Source organism: Tupaia chinensis, unplaced genomic scaffold, assembly GCF_000334495.1.
Source record: "Tupaia chinensis unplaced genomic scaffold, TupChi_1.0 Scaffold141517_1, whole genome shotgun sequence".
Taxonomy (NCBI): domain Eukaryota; kingdom Metazoa; phylum Chordata; class Mammalia; order Scandentia; family Tupaiidae; genus Tupaia; species Tupaia belangeri.
In genome coordinates, this window is record NW_006201378.1 from 327,430 (window position 1) to 347,291 (window position 19,862).

The 19,862-nt window shown below is 36.4% G+C and overlaps 1 protein-coding gene across 1 annotated transcript in view; it reads left to right on the plus strand.

Moving 5' to 3' along the window:
- Positions 1-19,862, plus strand: part of CSMD1 (CUB and Sushi multiple domains 1) — a gene marked incomplete at its 5' end in the record, with an annotated part of 442,872 nt that overhangs the window by 326,754 nt on the left and 96,256 nt on the right. The window contains one exon of the mRNA XM_006163216.1: positions 14,554-14,748. Coding sequence (XP_006163278.1) covers positions 14,554-14,748 — 195 coding nt within the window. The remainder of the gene's footprint in view (positions 1-14,553; positions 14,749-19,862) is intronic.

The following is a 19,862-nucleotide window of genomic DNA, read 5'->3' on the forward strand; positions in this document are numbered from 1 at the left end:
GCCCACTACTGCACTGCCAACTCCTTTCTCTAAGCACCTGTTGCTCTCACCGTGTTCTCCTGGACAGTCCCTAGACCTCTCCCGGCCTACTTCCAAAGTACTAAGGACTGAGGTTCTGACTAGGCCATGTTATCTTCATCCAGTCATACAAAATTTTAGGTCAAGTTACCTAAGCTACATGGCCTCTGACTTAGAGGCTAAGTCCTAGTTTATATAGTTTGTCCCATGATGTACTTTATGTGGCTCTGGCCATGTCCTCATGGCACTGTTATATTCATAATAGTTCAAACTTGAAGTCATGTTCATCATAATCCACAAATTCCTCTCAAGCTCATTGTCAGAGTCTTACTTAAACTACTTGGAGAGAAAAAAATTCAGTCATTAGGGGAATTAGAAAAGAATATGTTAGCAAATACACAAAAAATTGCTTAAGTATATGATTTTTTTTCTTCAGAGAAATCCAAGACATTCTTTATTTTTTAATATTTGTGTTAGATTTTTACCATAGTGTGTGTGTGCTCACTGGAGAGGAGAGAGACAGATGGGGGGGAAGTGAGAAATCACCCACCCACACACACACAAAGAGAATGACCACACTGCAATCCCTTCTCCTTCATTCTCCTCAGATTTTGGGCATATATGCACACACACACTCAGCATGATTTTTAACTGGCCAGGTCTAGGACTCGAACCACAATCGGTCAAGTGGGAGTCCAGTGCCTTAACCACTATGCCACCTGCTGGCCCCCACCAAGACATACTTAGTTTGAGAAAATGATTAATGCTGCCTCAGTGTTGGATGTAAATACATGCTCAAAAAATGTGCAACTTATGAGACCTCATTAAAAATAAAAATAAAACAAAACACATAAATGCAACAAAAAGCTTTAAGGAATGTTTTAAAAGTAATTGAAATTGCGACCAGCAGATAGCATAATGACTACGTTGCTGGACTCTCATGTAGTTGACCATGGTAGGAGTCCCAGGCCCCATGGCTTGGAATCATGCCAGGTGCGTGTGCATGTGTGCCCAGGATCCCAAGGGGATATTGGAGGAGTAGGGATTTCAGAGTGGACATCCCACCGTGGGAGTGATTTCTTGCTTTGTGTCTCTCTGTCTCTCACTGCCTTTCTGGTGAGCGCATGCGCCCTAAGGCAAAAACCTCTCCAAAAAAAGAAAATAAATAAAGTAATTGAAATTACAGTCATTAGACAGAGAGGGTCAGTCACATAAATACTGTGGATTCATTTGTTGGAATTAAATCTCGAAAGCGAAATCATGTAAATTAGATGTTTTTACTTTAGATCTGTGTGTTTATTATCCATACTGTTTGCAAAATCCTTTCCATGCGTTGGTCTAGACTCACTTTATGTAACTAAAAAAATCAGGCATTTTATGCAATTTAAAAAGTAGTTTTTGTATTAAACTGAGATTATAGATTTATAAAAAAATTTTGAAGCTTATTTGCCATTATCACAAAGTAGATGAGTTAAATTTAATGTGAGTCTTATTTTCTTATTTTATCAGATTTCATGTATTATATTTACCTTTATGGATAATGTTGATCTCTTTCTAAGGATCAAATTAAAGAACTTTCTGTATGGAAATAATTAGCAATTTAAATGTTCTAGGGTCTGACTATGCTCCAGTCTATCTATTAAACTAAAGTGTCAAAGTAACTGGGTGGGACGGCCCTGATCTCCCAAGGGTTTTTGAAACTTCACATCTGAAAAAGGCACAGTCACAAAAATAAGTCTACAGATTCTGGAACCTTAAGACTATGACAGTGTTTTGAAGGTCTAGATTCAATCAGGAATTTGGAGAGAGAGAAAGAGAGGGAGTTGGAATATAGAGTTTTCAGACCTGTTCAATTGATGCTTCTGGCAAAGAAATCACTCAGTTGAGCCTATGTATTACTTCCTAGAAGTACTTAAAACTTCATTAATTCATATCTTAGTCTAAATAATTCATAGTAGTCATTTGGCTAAGGCCTGAGGTTAAAATGAAAATCCAAAAACCATTTTTGAAAAACCAAAACCTATTTTCATCAGTCAGCAGCTCATGATATAGAATCAGTCTTTGTGGAGGTTTCTTTTTATTTTTTTGAGAGGTTTTTGCTATAGGGTGCTTGTACTCGCCAGCCAGACAGAGAGAGATAGAGAGACAGAAAGCAAGAAACCCCCCCCAGGGGGGATGGTCATGCCGCAATCCCTTCTCCTCCATTCTCCTCTCAGGATCTTGGGCACGCACGCACACGCGCCCAGCATGAGTTCTAAGCCACCAGGTCCGGGATGCGAACCGCGGTTGACTACGTGGGAATCCAGCGACATAGCCATTACACTAACTGCTGGCTCCCTTTGTGGAGGTTTCTTTAGAGAATAGTGTTGACGTGGATGGCTTGAAAGGCGTTCACATCATCTCCATATGCTAGTTGCCTCCAAAGACTTACTAGTCATTATTTATCCAAGCCCCAGAGATGTCATGTCATGTGGGCTTCCAAGGAACCAATACTAAAGCAATTAGTAGCTTCTTCCTACTATATCCAGCAGCACAGTTTGTTAATGCAGAAAGCTCTCTTTAGTTATGATTACGAAGAATGGTTATGATGCTGATTAAATCATTTTACTCCAATGACATCTAATCATAATTCTACAAATCTAATTACATGTGCCTGAACTAAACTTGGTAAGATAAAGCACTTATCCACATTGGGCATGGGAGAGAAAGAATTCTGTGTTAAAAAAAAAGAAAGACAATTGCATCCTGAATCTAGAGGCTTGATTAGAATATCACAGAAGATTTATGGAAAGTGTCTGTAATTTAGGAGAGGGAACCTTAAGGGCTTTATTTATGATGACAACATTGTCATTGCCTGACTATCTTAAAACAATGGTTAGACTTGCTCTTTGTCACTGGCAGAATGTGTGTGTAATAAATTAGAATCACTCATGGCAAAATTAAAAGCCAATATCTTTTTCTCAAATAAAATGCAAAATATTTGTGTTGAAGTATTCATCGGTCAGAGAAAATGTCTTTTTTTCCTCTAAAGTTTATTTTAATTTGTTCCTTTTTTTTTCTTTTTTTTTTGAAAGGTTTTTGCTATAGGGCACATGCCATCGCTAGACAGACAGAGAGAGACAGAGAGACAGAAAGTGAGAAATCACCTCCCAGGGGGGACAGCCACGCCACAATCCCTTCTCCTCCATTCTCCTCTCAGGATCCTGGGCATGCATGCACATGCGCCCGGTGTGAGTTTTAAGCCACCGAGTCTGGGACGTGAACTGTGGTCGACTCCATGCGAGTCCAGCGACATAGCCATTATGCTAACTGCTGGTCCCTTAATTTATTCCTTCTGAGAGAGAGAGAGAGAGAGGGAAACAGAGAAATACAGGTAACCCCATGCCACAGTTCACTCCCATCCTCATCCAACCTGGATTAACAGGCAGATGCTTACTTACATGGCTGTCATGCACAGGAAATTCATGGGACCTGAACCTGGGATTTTCCCATATGAGTTCAGCATTACAGAGCATTGAGTGACCGCTGGTCACCACTGCTGACCTGAATGTGTATTCAGTGCACAGGAACTATGTGTAGTCTATGCTCTCAACTGATCTGATTTAAGAAATAGAATTTAGGGATTTTTAGTACAAAAATGTATCAACACAATTGCTGTGGCTTGAATGTGTCCCCCCAGAATTCACATGCCGACCCACTGAAGCAGAACTAAGAGAGCGCAAGTTCATCAGTTATGATGTGGGGAGGTGGGACTTTAGGAAAAGATTAGGATTAAGGTAATCAGGGCCATGCTCCCATGACTCTCTCTTGGTGGGTTTATAAGGAAAGGGAATAAGAAAGAGAGAGACATGGGACCAGAAGATGTCATAATGGTTATGTCGCTGGACTCCCACATAGGTGATCAGAGTTCAAGTCCTGGACCCAGCAGCCTAGAACTCATGCCAGGCATATGTGCATGCATGCCTAAAATCCCAAGAGGAGAATAGAAGGATTGTCGTGTGGCCAACCCCCCCCCCCCCCGCCGGGGGGGAGGATGTCTTGCTTTCTGTTTCTCTTTCTTTCTTTGTCTCTCCAGCCTGGTCACACACCCTATACCAAAAATCTCTCAAAAATAATAAATAAATAAATAAGAGAGAGAGAGAGAGAAAGACAGAACAATACATGGAACACAGACCACATGCTCCTTTCTGCTGCCTTGTAGTGACACAGCCAGGGGAAGCCCAGACCTTGAACTTTAAAGCCATGAATGAAATAAAACTTCTGTTCATATAACTCCCCCAGTTTCAGATATTTTGTCGGCGAGTAGCAGTTAATGGCATTAACCACATCAAAAGTCTTCTAAATACCTAATGTTCTCTTCAATTTGTCAAATTAGAAGAAAATAATTTCTTGTTAGTTATTTTAAGGTGATAGAAAAGAGTCTCTATTTTCTATTTTTAAAAAGAGTGAGGAATAAAATAGTAAACTGATGGGTTGAGTACTTCCTATGAAGCCACCTAAATTTTTAAAGACATATTCAATTTTATTAAACCTTACCTGTCAATTTACTCAATTTAACATTAAAAAATATTGATTTAAAAATTGTTAACAAAATCATTTCTTCTACTGCATTTTCCAGAGTGACCAGATGTTTAAGCCATTCTTAAATATTTTTTGTTATTATGATATAACATTTGTATGTTCGTGTGTTTCGAGTTCTCATTGATTTATTGGGTTGTCAGGAAAGTCATGACACATTTCAGTACAGAAAAACATAGAAAAATATGTCATGACTTTCTTAATGACTTAATAATTCTGAAAACTGTGTCTGGTAGCATAGCTTTTTTTTTAGTCATTTGGAAAATATTTTTTCTTTTGCATTGTTTCCAAGTGGTGAAGTGACAGGTCAGAGAGACACAATTTAAGACATAAAGGATGGCAAGTCTTACCAAGATTGGATAAGCCTGGGTCCCCACTTAGCTACGATGTGCAAATCATAAAAATAAGAAGAACCAGACTATATTCTAATTATTGGACTAAGGTCCCATGTGGCCAATCACTTTTCAAATCCCAGCCTCAGAAGCTTGGGGGGAGAGGTGTGTGTTTGCACATGCACACACATATGTGTGTGTGTGTGTGTGTGTGTGTGTGTGTGTGTGTGAGAGAGAGAGAGAGAGAGAGAGAGAGAGAGAGAGAGACTGTGTCTGTGCATGCTCAGACTCCAGGAAAGGTGGAGAAATGGAGAAGGGCTTGTGGTATGATTATGTCCCATTGATTAGCTCTTTCTCTCTCCACACACATGCACTGAAGATTTCTTGTCTCAGTGTTTTTGTGAGGATTGATTTAGAAAAAAACTGCACATACAGTTACATATAAATTGTGCAAAGGACCCTTTTTCTCAAAAGAGAGAGAGAGAAAGAGAACCCTAAATAGATTTAAGTCCATGGAAGCAGCCATGTCTGTAGTAGACTCCTGTGACTCTAGGTAGCTGGGGAATCTGACAGGTACAAGAGAAAAACCCAAATGAATTCTAGTCTAAGATATTTTTGTTAGGAAGAATAAAGTGTTTTCTTTTAAAATGTCAGCACAGTGTCACTCAGGCAGCTTTATGTTGCCTTCTGACTGTAAGTGAACTTTGTCTGTGTAAGTCTTTGGGGAGATACACATGCTCATTCCAGCTGGATTTTGGATGGCAGGGCCAGATCAGGGCACAACAGAGAACCAGACAAAAAAAAAAAAAAAAACCTGTTTCCAAGGCCTCCCTCCCCCTCTCCCAAGTGCCCTTCGCTCATTTTTTACTTCCTTTGTTCTGCAATGTTCTACTCATATTCTTGCTCTGGTTTTTAATTTCAGCTTCATGTTATTCTACTATTGCATATATTTCTCTTTTTTTTTATTATTTTAAGTTTATTTATGAGAGAGGAGAGAGATCCCTGATGGGGTCTTGTCATACTGTGATCCTCCGTCCAGTCTTCCAGCAGGCCTGGGTCATATGTTTGCCAGTGGAACGTCCAGTATACTCAGGGAGACTTGGGGATCCAAACTCTGGGATTTCCCACATTGCTCCAGCATCAGACAGGAGCACTCTACCACCTGTGCCACCATAGCTGGGCCTGCTTCTCTATTTTATCTCATTTCAGTAGCCTAATATGTCTAATGTCATGAAATGAAAATGTCCTTATAAAGTGATGACTCAATTCTGTATGTACCATTTATTGCAGCTCCTTAAACATAGGATATATCTATATTTAACACCATATTTTTAAAAAGAATTACTTATTTAATTGTATTTTTTATTTTTATTATTATTTAAATTTGCTATAGGGCACATGTGCTTACCAGAGAAAGATAGAGAGAAAGAGCGAGTGAAAGCAAGCCACCAGGTCTAGACTCAACCCAGAGTCTGCCATATGAGAGTCTAGTGCCTCAACCACCATTCCACCTGCTGGCCCACCCCATCTTATTATTTAGTTTTTTTGGTTCTCTTTTCTTTTTTTCTAAATACTGATGATGTGAGAATAACTTTTTAAAAATAAGAATATAACAGAAGCACTTTAGGTTTCCTAAATAATTCCTTGTTCAATTATTATGCATTGATTTATATAATGCATATTTATATGTAAGTATATATATGTTTTAAATATTTGCATATTATATTTATTGGTTCCATGTCTTAGTGATCATGAATAATACTTCAATAAACATGGACCTGCAAGCACTTTTCCAACTGAACATTCTCCTGCCCTTTGGATAGATACCTAGAAGTGGGATTGATGGATCAAATGAAAGTTCTATTTGTAGATCTTTGAGAAACCTCCATATTGTTCTTCACAGTGACTGGACCAATTTACATTCCCACCAACAGTGTAGGGGAGTTCCTCTTTCACCACATCCCCGCCAACACTTACCACTTTATATTTTTGATCTTTGCCACTCTGACAAGGATTAGGTAGTATCTCATTGTGGTTTTAATCTGTTGAACATTTCCTCATATGCTTTTTGGCTGTTTGTATGTCTTCCTTAAAGAGATTTTTATTCAGCTCATTTTCTCATCTTTTAGTTGGGTTAATCCTTTTTTTTTTTTTTCTTTTGAGTAAGGTGCTTGAGTTCCCTGTGTATTGAGGTTATCAGTCTCTTGAATGAGGCATATTTTATAAAAATATTTTCCCACTCTGAGGGTTGTCGATTCACACTTGTTACTGTGTCCTTTGCTGTACAGAAACTTCTTAGTCTGATATAGTTCCACTTGTCTATTTTAGGGATTGCTGCCTGTGCTTTGGGAGTCTTATTTAAGAAGTCTTTGCCTACCCCAATGTCTCCCATGATTTCCCCAGCATTTTCCACCAGTAGTTTCATAGTTTGAAGTTTTAGGTTCAGATACTTGATCCATTTTGAGTTGACTTTTGTTAATGGTGAAAGATGGGGGTTCAGTTTCATCTTTCTGCAGGTGGATACTCAGTTTTTCCAGCACCATTTATTCAAGAGGAATTGACTGATAACCTTTGTCAAATATCAGTTGACTGTAAGTTTGAGGAGTTATTTCTGGGGTCTCTATTCTATTGTGTTGGTCCACCTGTCTGTTCTTGTGCCAATACCATGTTGTTTTAATTATCACAGCTTTATAGTATATCTTGGGGTCAGGGAGTGATATGCCACCCACTCCACTCTTCTTGCATAGAATTGTTTTGGCAATAGGAGGTCTTTTATGATTCCAGACAATTCGTATGATTGCCTTTTCTTTGTGAGTGAAGAATATCTCTGGTATTTTGATTGAAATTATCTTAAATATGTAGATTAATTTAGATAGTCTTGCCATTTTGATTATGTTAATTATTCCAGTATAGGAACATGGGATGTCCTTCCACTTTTTTATGTCCTTTTCAATACTTTTTAAAAGATTTTTATAGTTGTCTTTGTAAAGGTCTTTGACTTCCTTAGTTAGGTTTATTCCTAGATCTATTATACATTTTGTGGCTATGGTAAAAGGAATTTCTTTCTTCAACTCTTCTTCGTTCAACTTGTTGTTCATATATAGAAATGCTATAGATTTCTGCATGTTGATTTTCTATCCTGCCACTTTACTTCAAAAAGTTTTTTCATGGATTCCTTTGGGTCTTCTAAGTATACCACGATGTCATCTGTGAATAAAGATCTTTTCAACTCTTCTTTGATATTTGAGTGTCATTTTTATTGTTCTCTTTTCTTATTGCATTAGCTAAGACTTCCAGTACTGTATTAAAAAGCAGTGGAGAAAAGGGGCAGCCTTGTCTAGTACCAGTTTTTAGTGAAAAAGCTTTTAGCTTTTCCCCATTCAGTATAATGTTAGCTATAGGTTTTTCATATATGACTTCTATTGTGTTGAGAAATGACCCTTCTATACCAGTCTTACTGAGAATCTTAATCATGAAAGGATATTTTATTTAATCAAATGCTTTTCTTCATCAATTGAAATGATCATATAGTTTTATCTTTCTGTTAATATGGTATATTATATTTATGATCTTGTGTATGGTGAACCATCCTTGCATCCCTGGAATAAAGCCTACCTGGTCATGATGAATAATCTTTGGTATATGTCGTTGGATATGATTTGCAAGTATCTTGTTGAGAATTTTTGCATCTATATTCATCAGCGATATTGGTCTGTAGTTTTCCTTTTTTGTCATGTCCTTATCTGTTTTGGGAATGAAAATGATTGAGGCTTCATAAATGAATTTGGAAAATTTCATTCCTTTGGAAACTTTAGAAATAATTTGAGTAAGATAGAGGTTAATGCTTCTTTAAAAAAATTGTAACATTCTGAAGTGAAGCCATCCAGACCTAGGCTGTTTTTTGTTTGTTTGTTTGTTTTGTCGGGAGTTTATTTATTGCTAATTCAATCTCATGGCATGTTATGTGTTTATTCAGATTTTCTATGTCCTCCTGATTCAATCTTGGTAAATTATATGCATCCAGGAATTTGTCCATCTCTTCTATGTTCTCTTGTTTATTGGTATGTAGTTGTTCATAATATCCTCTAATGATATTTTGTATTTCCACTATGTCTGTTGTAATGTTGCCTGTTGCATCACATATTTGATTTATTTGGTTTATTTCTTTTTTTTTTTTAACCAGTCTAGCTAATGGTATGTTGATCTTGTTATTGTTTTCAAAGAACCAGATTTTGCTTTCATTTATTTTCTGTACGGTTCATTTGTTTTCTATTACATTCATTTCTGCTCAAATCTTTATTATTATTTTTCTTTTTTGCCTGGCAATTTTTTTTTGTTGCTTTTCCAATTCCCTGAGGCATGATGTTAGGTTATCTATTTGTCACCTTTCCATCTTTTTCTTTCTTTTCTCTCTTTTTTTTTTTTGGAGAGATTTTCACTGTAGGGCTCGTGTGCTCGCCAGACAGACAGAGAGAGACATAGAGACAGAAAGCGAGAAATCACCTCCCAGGGGGGATGGTCACACCGCAATCCCTTCTCCTCCATTCTCCTCTCGGGATCCTGGGCACGCACGCACACGCGCCCGGTGTGAGTTTTAAGCCACTGGGTCCGGGACACGAACCGCGGTCGACTACATGGGAGTCCAGCGACATAGCCATTACGCTAACTGCTGGTTCCCTCCATCTTTTTCTTATGTGCATTAATTGCTATGAATTTCTTTCTTATGACTGCTTTTGCCATATCCCATAGATTATGGAAACTTGTGTACTCATTATCATTGTTTCCATACATTTTTTTTTGTTTCAGACTTAATTTCTTCAGTAGTTAAGAAGTCATTCAGAAATAGGTTGTTCAGTTTCCATGTGTTTGTGTATTTTTAGAGTGTTTCTTGAAATTGATATTTAGTTTAATTTTATCATGGTCAGAGAAGATGCTGGATATAGTTTCTATGCCTTTGAATCTGTGAAGGCTTGATTTTTGTCCTATCATATGGTCAACCTTTGAAAAGGTTCCATGCCAGGATGAGAAAAATGTATATTTTGTTATCTTAGGATGGAAATTTATATAGATATCTATCAAGTCCATTTGATTTATAGTATAATTTAGGTCCTGTATCTCTCTATCTATTTTTTGTCTAGAAGATCTGTCTAAAGGAGAAAATGGGGTGTTGAGATCCAATAGTATTGCCCCCTGTCTTTTTTTTTTTTTAACTCTAGCAGCCTTTTCTTCACATAGTTAGGTGCTCCTGTGTTTGGTGCATATATATTAATAAGCATTATGTCTTCTTGCTGAATTCTGATTCTATTCCATAACTTTGCATACTTGATATGTGTGGATAGGGACACAGTTTTCATCAACCTCACCAATCTCTTCCCATTGAGGTCCAAAGGAGAGTGTAGGGGAATGAGCCACAGGTACTGACCAGTAGGGCCTGCAGCCACAGGCAGCCTGGTGGCTGGCAATGCCACTTGACAGGTCTCCGATGGGGTGGAGAGGGGCTCAAGTTCATCTTAAAGTCCCCAGACACAAACCTGTGGTCCAAAGGCAAGTAGGGAAGGGATGAGCCAAGTCCTCCTGGCTGTTAGGGCCTGCAGCAACCAGGTGGAATTTTTTTAACCAAAAGTAAGAGTTTGTCTAGATAGAGGAATTAGATGAGGTTGCAGAGAAGATGCAAAGACAAGGAAAAATGTAAATGAGTTAGAGAGGGTTTAGACAACTTAGGGTGAGTGTAAGAATGCAAATTGAGAGAATGGAGTAGATATTTGGGTATTGCAAAACGTTCTGTTTTTTATTTGAGTTCAATATTTTCCCACAAAGCTCATAGTTTGTTACAGGATATGGGCTACATTAGTCTATGGAGCTATGATAATAAAGGACTTTCTTTGTCTGTGACAAGTTTTTGACAGCAGCAAGTCTGGGTTGATTGATTTGCACAAAGTGTTGGTATTGTTTTTGTATAAATGCAGGCATACCTGTAGATACAGTTTAAGAATACTGGATCTAAGAAACAAACAACAAATTTAATAGACACAAAAATGAAATTATCTGTTGATGATAATATATATGGTAATGTTTTTGACGTGACTATGTACTGTATTCATGCTGGGAAAAAACATGTTGTACACTATAAAGATGTACAATGGTCAAATGTAAATAAAAATGAAATAAAATGAAGATGTTAAATATTTTTACAAAAAGACTTCTGGGTCTTTCTCATCAAGGCTTGGAAGAAATGTTCTTCTCACATCTAGGTTTATGTTATTTGAGATTTCATCACCCATATATGTCAGGCATTATTCAGATTTATGGTTTTGTATGCTCTCTCTCTCAGACCATTTTTGAAAATATTAAATAATATTTTTATTACAATTTATACCAATTTCTGGGACTCTCTACTTATACTTTTCTTCCTTCAGTAAGCAAAGGGCAAGAAAAACTTCAACATCAGTATTTAATCCAGTCTTCACTTTTGTTTTCCTAATTTCTATGGATATGCCTTCATTTCTTCAATTTCTTTTTTTATTGTGTTACATATTCTTGACATCTTATTTTTCAAAGTGCAGATGCACACGAACCCACACATGATAATTATATGTGATCCACAGAGTTTATAATGAAAGAGTTTATGGCCTGGTAGGGAGAACAAGTTGCAAGAAAACAATTAAGCCAGAATAAGAGAATTACTAAGCACACCAAATACCATTTTGATAAAGAAAGATGTACTTGTGGAAAATTCGGAAATCACTGCTGTAGATGATATTAGCTCAAAGAAAACTTCTTAATCATTGTTAAAAGAACTGGAGTTTATACAAGATAGTTCAGGTAATTAAAAACCATTAAGTTAATTCTAGAAGCACATTTTGGTGAACTAAAATGCATTTTGTTTGAAATATGCAATGAAACTCAAATTGAGTTATGGATTTAAAAAGCTAAAGGCTTGGGACTAGCAGTTGTAATGGCTATGTCGCTAGACTCCCATGTAATCGACTATGGTGCAAGGTTTGGACCTCATGTCTTAAACTCACACTGGGTGTGTGGGCTTACATGCCCAAGATCCCAAGAAGAAAATGGAGGAGAAGGGATTGCGGCGTGGCCATCCCCTGTGGGAGGTGATTTCTCATTTTCTGTCTCTCTGTTTCTCTCTGGGGAGCACACATGCCCTGTAACAAAAACCTCTCAAAAACAAACAAACAAACAAACAAAAAACTAAAGGCTTTATTTAAAGACTTTTCAGAAATTGCATTCTTGCCTGAAATTCTAAGGATATTCTAGAGAGCTAAAAATGTTATTTATATCAATAGGTAAAACATTAGGATATTCATATAAATTTAGAGTAATTGCTTTATCTCAAAGTTACCTAAATGAGATAAATCTAAGGATTATTTTCAATATTTTCTCATGTTTTAAACCTTATTGATAATGTTAGAATAATAGTAGAAAGGTCTATATTTTTTTCAGTTTATTTGTACATAGTATAAATTATTTACTGGGAAATGACTAAATGAGATTCTATAACCTATTGGTTATGTCTGACTCAATTATAACAAACTATAGAATTCAAGCATAAAATATTTGTACTACTATGTTTTGAACAACTGTGGTTTCTCTAGTTACCTCTATTAGGCTTACTAATCAATCTCGTCAATTTTCTTGATGGTTTTCTTGTGGTTGCTTGGGATGGGTGTTAGCTAATGAAGTTTCATATTTATAGAAGTGGTTCTAGTTCATAACTATAAAATATATTTTAAATATGATTGTACTTTTCAGAAATATATGATCAAATACACCTGAAGCTGTGCATATCTTTTTAGCATTTTTATCAAACCCTTGATATTCACCCACTAATATTGCCCTATTACAGCTAATAGTATTGCTGCTATTATTGCTATTATGATTGTTAGCATTGCTCCTTAATAAGTAGCTACTATATTCCCTGTCTTTTCCTAAAAGTATGAATAGATAATTGTCTTTATGGCTTGTTAATCATTTTTCTACACAGTGCTAGTACAGAGGACCTATGTATTTTTGCATGTTTATAAGTCCAGTAATATATAGATATGTTATATAAAGAGTCTTCAAAAAGTTTTTTGGAAATATGTATTATGGAATAACTGTGCATGGATTTAAAAAGTTTTGCACTAAAATAAACTTGAACTTTAATCACTTCTGTCATGAATTATTTTGAAGTACCCTAATATGTGTGTTTTGTATAGAGGAAGGAATGAGAACACCTGACTTTCTGCAAATTAGTATTCCAGCTGGTTGTCCATTACACAGTTACTACTCCAGGTTCCTCAGAGAATATACAAATAAAAATTATGTAAACTTTTTATATGCATGTATTTAATACTTGGATAAAGACATCCATCATTTCCAAACAAACTGAAACACCTCTGTGTAAGTGATTTTTCCCCTTTACATCTCAATACGACTGCAAGATTTCTAATGCATCTATAATAAGGCAATTGGATTCATTATCCATGTGAGATAATGCCTATGTAACTGTGTAGGTAGGGAGATACCCTGTAATGGGGTATAATGACATCTACATTATAATGAAAGATAAGTTTCATGTAGCATGACATTACCATTGAAAATAAGCCTATCTATATATTTTAAATTTTATTTCAAGTTCTTTTATACATTCAATCACATTATTTAGCTTGCAAAGTGAATATTCCAACATGTGTACATTTCTCCCCAGTCCAGTTAATACTACTATAAAGTTACCTTCAACAGATAATACCCTATTTCTTTGTCCCATTAATGCTATTCCTCTCTATTTTTCTCCTTAATGTCCTTCCTCAGACTCTACCCCTTCACCCACCCTCTTCTCATCCTATATCTTGTATTCACAACCATTTACTGTGTTTCTATATCCTTTAGTGATTCAGTTTCAGTCACAGAGTGTGGACACTCAGTATATATTAAGTGGAGACATACAATGTCTCTCCTCCATAGTCTGGCTTGCTTCACTCAATAATAATCTTTCATATTCTTCCGCTTTCTGTCAAAAGCCATGGTCTTGATTTTTATGGCTGCATAGTATTGCCTTAAGTATAAGATTCCATAGAGTATATGTGCCACAGTTTTTCAATCCATTCACCTGTTTGTTGGCATTTAGGTTGGTTCCATGTCTTAGCAATTGTGAATAATGCTGTAATAAATATCAATGTGAAAGCACTTTTATGATTAAGAATTCTTCTGTCCTTTGCGTAGTCACCAAGGAGTGGGATTGCTGGATCATGTGGTACTTCTACTTGTATATTTTTAAGGAATCTCTAAATTGTTCTCCCCAGTGGCTGGACCAAAAGATGATCAACTCTATTAAAAGATGGGTGAATGAGTTGAAAAAAAAAAATCACTCTCTAAGGATGATATATGAATAGCCAAAAGGCATATGAAAAAATGCTCTACATCCCTCATTATAAGGGAAACGCAGATCAAAACCACAATGAGATACCACCTAACTCCTGTCAGCATGACTAAGATTAAAAAATAAATAAATAAGTGCTGGCGAGAGTGTGGTGAAAGAGGAACCCTCTTACACTGCTGGCGAGAAAGAAAATAAGCATATCTTATCCCTTGAAAAAAAGTGCTGATATTAGGTGTGTTTCTTTTCTAGCGGTACCTTGCCCTAGCATTGAAGCTCAGCTCACAGAACATGTTATATGGAGACTAGTTTCGGGATCACTGAATGAATATGGAGCTCAAGTATTGCTCAGCTGCAGCCCTGGTTATTATTTAGAGGGCCGAAGACTGGTTCAATGCCAAGCTAATGGAACATGGAGCATAGAAGAAGAGCTACCAAGTTGTCAAGGTAAGTGACAAGAAACATATGCCCTAGTACAGAGGAATTCTAAATTACTGAAATCAGTGGCATTCACCTTCGATGGTACTATAACCTATCATAGGTTTTTAGGTTAAAAATATAACCAAATGTCATGTCTTTTCACTATGATAGTGGACATGTTTCTGTATGTGACTTATTAGGTTGTCAGAAAAGTCCTTATATATTTTTTTATGCAAAAATATGTCATGACTTTTCTGATGACCCAGTAGTTAAAATGTATGATTGTTGGATTAAATGTTAAATATCTTTTTCTTGTTAATGATCATATTTTATAAACTTTAAAATATTAAAGTTCTCAAATATTTTAAACTAGCTCAAAAACAAATATATGTCTATATTTCAGAAAATAACTCTTATTCCATACACTGGCTATTCAAAAGTTCTAATTAGGATCTTGAAAAATAGCATGTATGCTGAAGATACTGTGTTCTCAAATAATGACTGTCTTGAAAAGAGATGATTATTCTCTTAGGTACAAGATAAGCTGTTAAGGCTTTGAGAGAATTTCATAATAAATATGAATAAATAGAAAAGTAAAACAATGCTAGTATTGTTCAGAGTACCATTTGATTCAGACATGTCTAATATACAATCTTTGGTTGATTGTTCACAGGAAATTATCATGCATAGAAACAAGTAGTTTTACCAGTGTAAAGTTTATAAAATACACAGCTTAGTAATTATAAACCTGAATTTAAAAGGAAAAGGACAAAAAAAGAATGATTAGCTGCCTTTGATAATAATATTAATTCGACTTTCAATAAAAAAATATTAATTAAACATGTACTACAATCTCTTCTTCAGGAACACAAAGATAATTTAGGAGTAACCACTATTCTCCAATAGCTCAAAGTTTTCATAGTCATGGAGAACACTGTCCCTGCTTCCCTAAGACAGACCTTCCAGAAGGATGTTTTCAAGGGGAATAATTAATGAGTCCATATCACTCTGAATACTGCCCTGGTTTGGATGATTAATGACCTGGTCGCTGAGTTTGTGATGAATTTTCTCTGTATTATATTTCTTCAACTTAGTAAATTCCCTCCTTCCCCACATTAATTCCAATCACCCACACATCCATCACCTTTGAACATCACTTTGTGATTTGAAGACTCCAGCATTACAGCCAGTGTTTGGGGTGATGAGGAGAAGGAATGAGAAGCATTTACCTTTTACCTATTTTAAACTCTCAGCCAACACCCTTGTGGTCACTTTCAATGTGGAATAATATCTTAAAAACTTACACAAACATATGAACTTCTTGAACGTGGGGTGCACATGGGGCTTCTGCCAGCCTAGGATAACTTTTTACTTTTCTCTCTAATTCCCAAGGGATGCCCAATTATTGCTGCTCCTCTCTTCTAGATGGATATTTATGGTGCTTTAGACTTTCATTTTTTAAATTTTATTTTTAATCTCTATTTATTTTTTTGGCGAGATTTTTGCTATAGGGCGTGTATGCTCACCAGATGGACAGAGAGGGGCAGAAAGTGAGAAATCACTCCCCAGGGGGGATGGCCACACCACAATCCCTTCTCCTCCATTCTCCTCTCGGGATCTTGGCCTGGTGTGAGTTTAAGCCACTGGGTCCAGGACTCAAACCGCGGTCGACTACGTGGGAGTCCAGTGACATAGCCATTATGCTAACTGCTGGTCCCTAATTTGTATTTCTTTTAAACATTCAATCATGTATCTCTGTTTACAGTTCACATTGCCATCCTAGAAGAATTTATACTTAAAGTCAAGAGCTGTCTATTTAAGACAATGTTTACCAAAAAAAGAGGCTCTTTTATTCTTTTTTTCTGTATCATTCATTCATTCACTTATTCATTTTTAATTTTTTTTACATTTAACTACAGGCTCTTTTTATTCTTAAATCAAACTCATTAGCCACAAGACAACACTACACTTGGGGAAAAAAAAAAAGTTAGGATTATACTTCCTTGAAGAATATGCCTGCCTCTATCCTTCCAAATTTCTAGAAAGTCTGTGTTCCTGACTCTAACTTAACATACTATGGAGTATGAGCTAAAATTTTTTGCTATGTAAAGTAAATGTTTGTGGAAAAATGTAAAAATAAATGAAAAAAAATGACAAATTTAGTAATAACTAAATGTGCTTAGCACATTCCAGTGATCCACCTACAGCTTAGTATTTCTAGTACTTTTTTACTAGTTTGCCCCCGCAGTTACAAACCCTCCAATTTTTTATTTCAGTAGAGTAGGATTCAGTATTTATCCCCTGTTGCAGAAATAGTGAATAAAGCCTGCCTTGCTATTCAAAAACAACAACAACAAAAAAAAAAAAAAAAAAAAAAAAAACCACATACCCAAAAAACCACATACCCTTTTCTGGTGGTTTTGATATGGAGTTTCATCAGGGGACAACAATCCTGCATCCACTTTTCCACATGTATCTAATTGTCTTGGTACTCACAATTGTTTTGTAAATTGTTAGCTGTTCATTGGCTTCCATTGCTGATTATGAGCTTCTCCATCAGTTTGTTATTTGTCTCTTTTGGATGCCATCATGGATGTGTGACTTTTTCCAGAACCAGTGTTCCAACCAAAATCATGGATTGCTGTTCATGCATGCGTTTTTATTAATGATTGTAATTTTGATTGTCACAATTTGGCCATAGGGAGTCTCTTTTGCATAGTTTCTTCATTTCGACCCTCCCTCATCTTTGAAATGATCCTTGTTTTCTCATAAAGACAGCATGTTGTAAGTTCATCTTGAGATTTCCTTATTTGAACATGGAATCAGCTGTTCTCCAAGGAGTCCTGGGACCCTTTAGTGGAGATGTTATTAGAGACCAAAATCTGTACCAGGGGACTGCATTATGTTGTGCATGTGGTCAATGTGGTTGGGAAAGTTGACACAGAGCTTATTGTTGCTCTCATGGCCGAGCTGAATGTTTGTTTTATTTCTCCCCAAATGCTTGTTTTTTTTTTTTTTTTACTGTGGGCCATGTGCATTGTCAAGGGAGAGACCAAGAAGGAGAGCTAGAAATAAGGAAGCCCACTTCAGGGCATTGACTCTACTATAATCCCCACAATCCCCTCTTCTTTACTCCCTACTTGAGATTTGAGCACACCTTCACATGTGTGCAGTGTGTTTTCAAGCTGCTGGGTTCAAGACATGAACCATACAATCAGCCATGTGGCATCCAGCAGCCTTAACCATTATATCATCTGGTTGACCCTAAGACCTGATGATTGATACCTAATTTCTTTCTATTTCTGTTGACTTTTTAAAATTAGCGCTAACAGATGAACTTCTCAAATATTCTTAATTATGGAAATAGATATGTCATATTAGATATTGCAACATTTAATACAGTATTCAAATTGTGGTGCTCTCTAAAATTTTAGAAGATTTTACCATCCAGTTCCTTTTCTCTCTTGTTTAAATATTTTAGAAGTTACACCAGAGTATAATAGTCTTAATACCCCTGTTAGCCAGTGTTATTCAATGAAACCTCTATCAGCAGTGTGTCTCAGCCTCTTTGAAAGCAATTCAGGACTTTTCACCTTAGAAGCTTTATATTTTCAAAAATAATTGAGAACCTATATTAACTTTCTATTGCTATGTAGCCAAACTTAGTGACTTAACACAGATTTGCTATATCTCAGTCTCTGATCAGAGATTAGGCACATTTGGAATGGCTCCTTGTAGGACTGAGTTCATAGTATTTATTGGGTTGTGTTCTCATCTGAGAGTCTCAAGTGTGTCAAGAGCAGCTTCATGCTCACTGTGCATGGACAGAGTTCACATGGCTGAGGTCCTCACTTGGTTTCTGGTTGTTGATGGGGAAATGCCCTCAAATTCATTCATGCATCCTCCACCCCTACCTGATCCTCTTATGATTCAAATCTCTCTGACTTCAGGAAGGATTCAATCTCTACTGACGGCTCACCTCACCAAGTCAGTCTCACCCAGATAATTTCATTTTTGAATATCTCAAAGTCAGCCAAGTTGTAATTTACTCACAGTTCTACCTACCTACAAAGGGAGAGAATTTTACAATGTATCTACATAAGGATGTGGGAGATTTGGGGACCATAATAGAACTCTACCTACCCTTGGACTCCAAAGACCTTTTTAATTTTTTTTTCAATATACCATAAATTAAAACTAGCAATAAAGTAATTATTTGGTAATTTATTTCAATTTAAACTGCATATTTTATAGATGTACAATAATTTATTTAATATAGTAGTAAGTCAACTACATGCTAACATAAATAACTTATTTTTTAAATTTTTAAAGAATTATTTTTTATTTAACTTTATTTATGAATTTTAATTTGACCAGAGAGGGACAGAGTGAGTGAGACATAAGAGAGAGAGAATGAGAGAGAGAGAAAGTGAGAAAGCAAGCTACGAGGTCCAGGACTCAAACACGGTTGGTCATGTGGGAATCCAGCACCCTTAACCACCTTGCCACTTGCTGGTCCCTATTTTATTTATATATTTATATTTTTTGAGAGGTTTATGCCAATGGGCATGTGTACTTGCCAGAAAGAGAAACACACAGTCAGAGACAGTGAGAGGGAACATGAAAACTACCCCCCAGGGGGGATAGCCACACTGCAATCCCTTCTCCTCTCCCTCATTCTCCCTCTAGGATCTTGGGCATACACACACACACACACACACACACACACACACACAGCTGGCATGATTTTCTTTCTTTATTTTTTTAAAAATATTTTATTTAACTTTATTTATTGTTTTATTTTAATTTGACCAGAGAGGAACAGAGCAAAGGGGAGGAGGGAGCAAGGAAGCAAGCCACCAGGTTTGGGATTCGAACAGCGGTCAGCTATGTGGGAGTCCAGCACTCAAGTCACTGGGTCTGAGATTCTAACTACAGTCAGTCATGTGGGAGTTCAGCAGTATAGCCACTATGCCATCTGCTGGCATCAATAACATATATTTTTTTAATTTTATTTTTTATTATCATCATAATCCTCTTTATATTACATTGGATTACATATAACTTTACAGTGTATTACATTGCTTTTTCAAAAGGGAATGCCATGCATGTCAGTCAGTACAGAGACATTAATCTCCCCA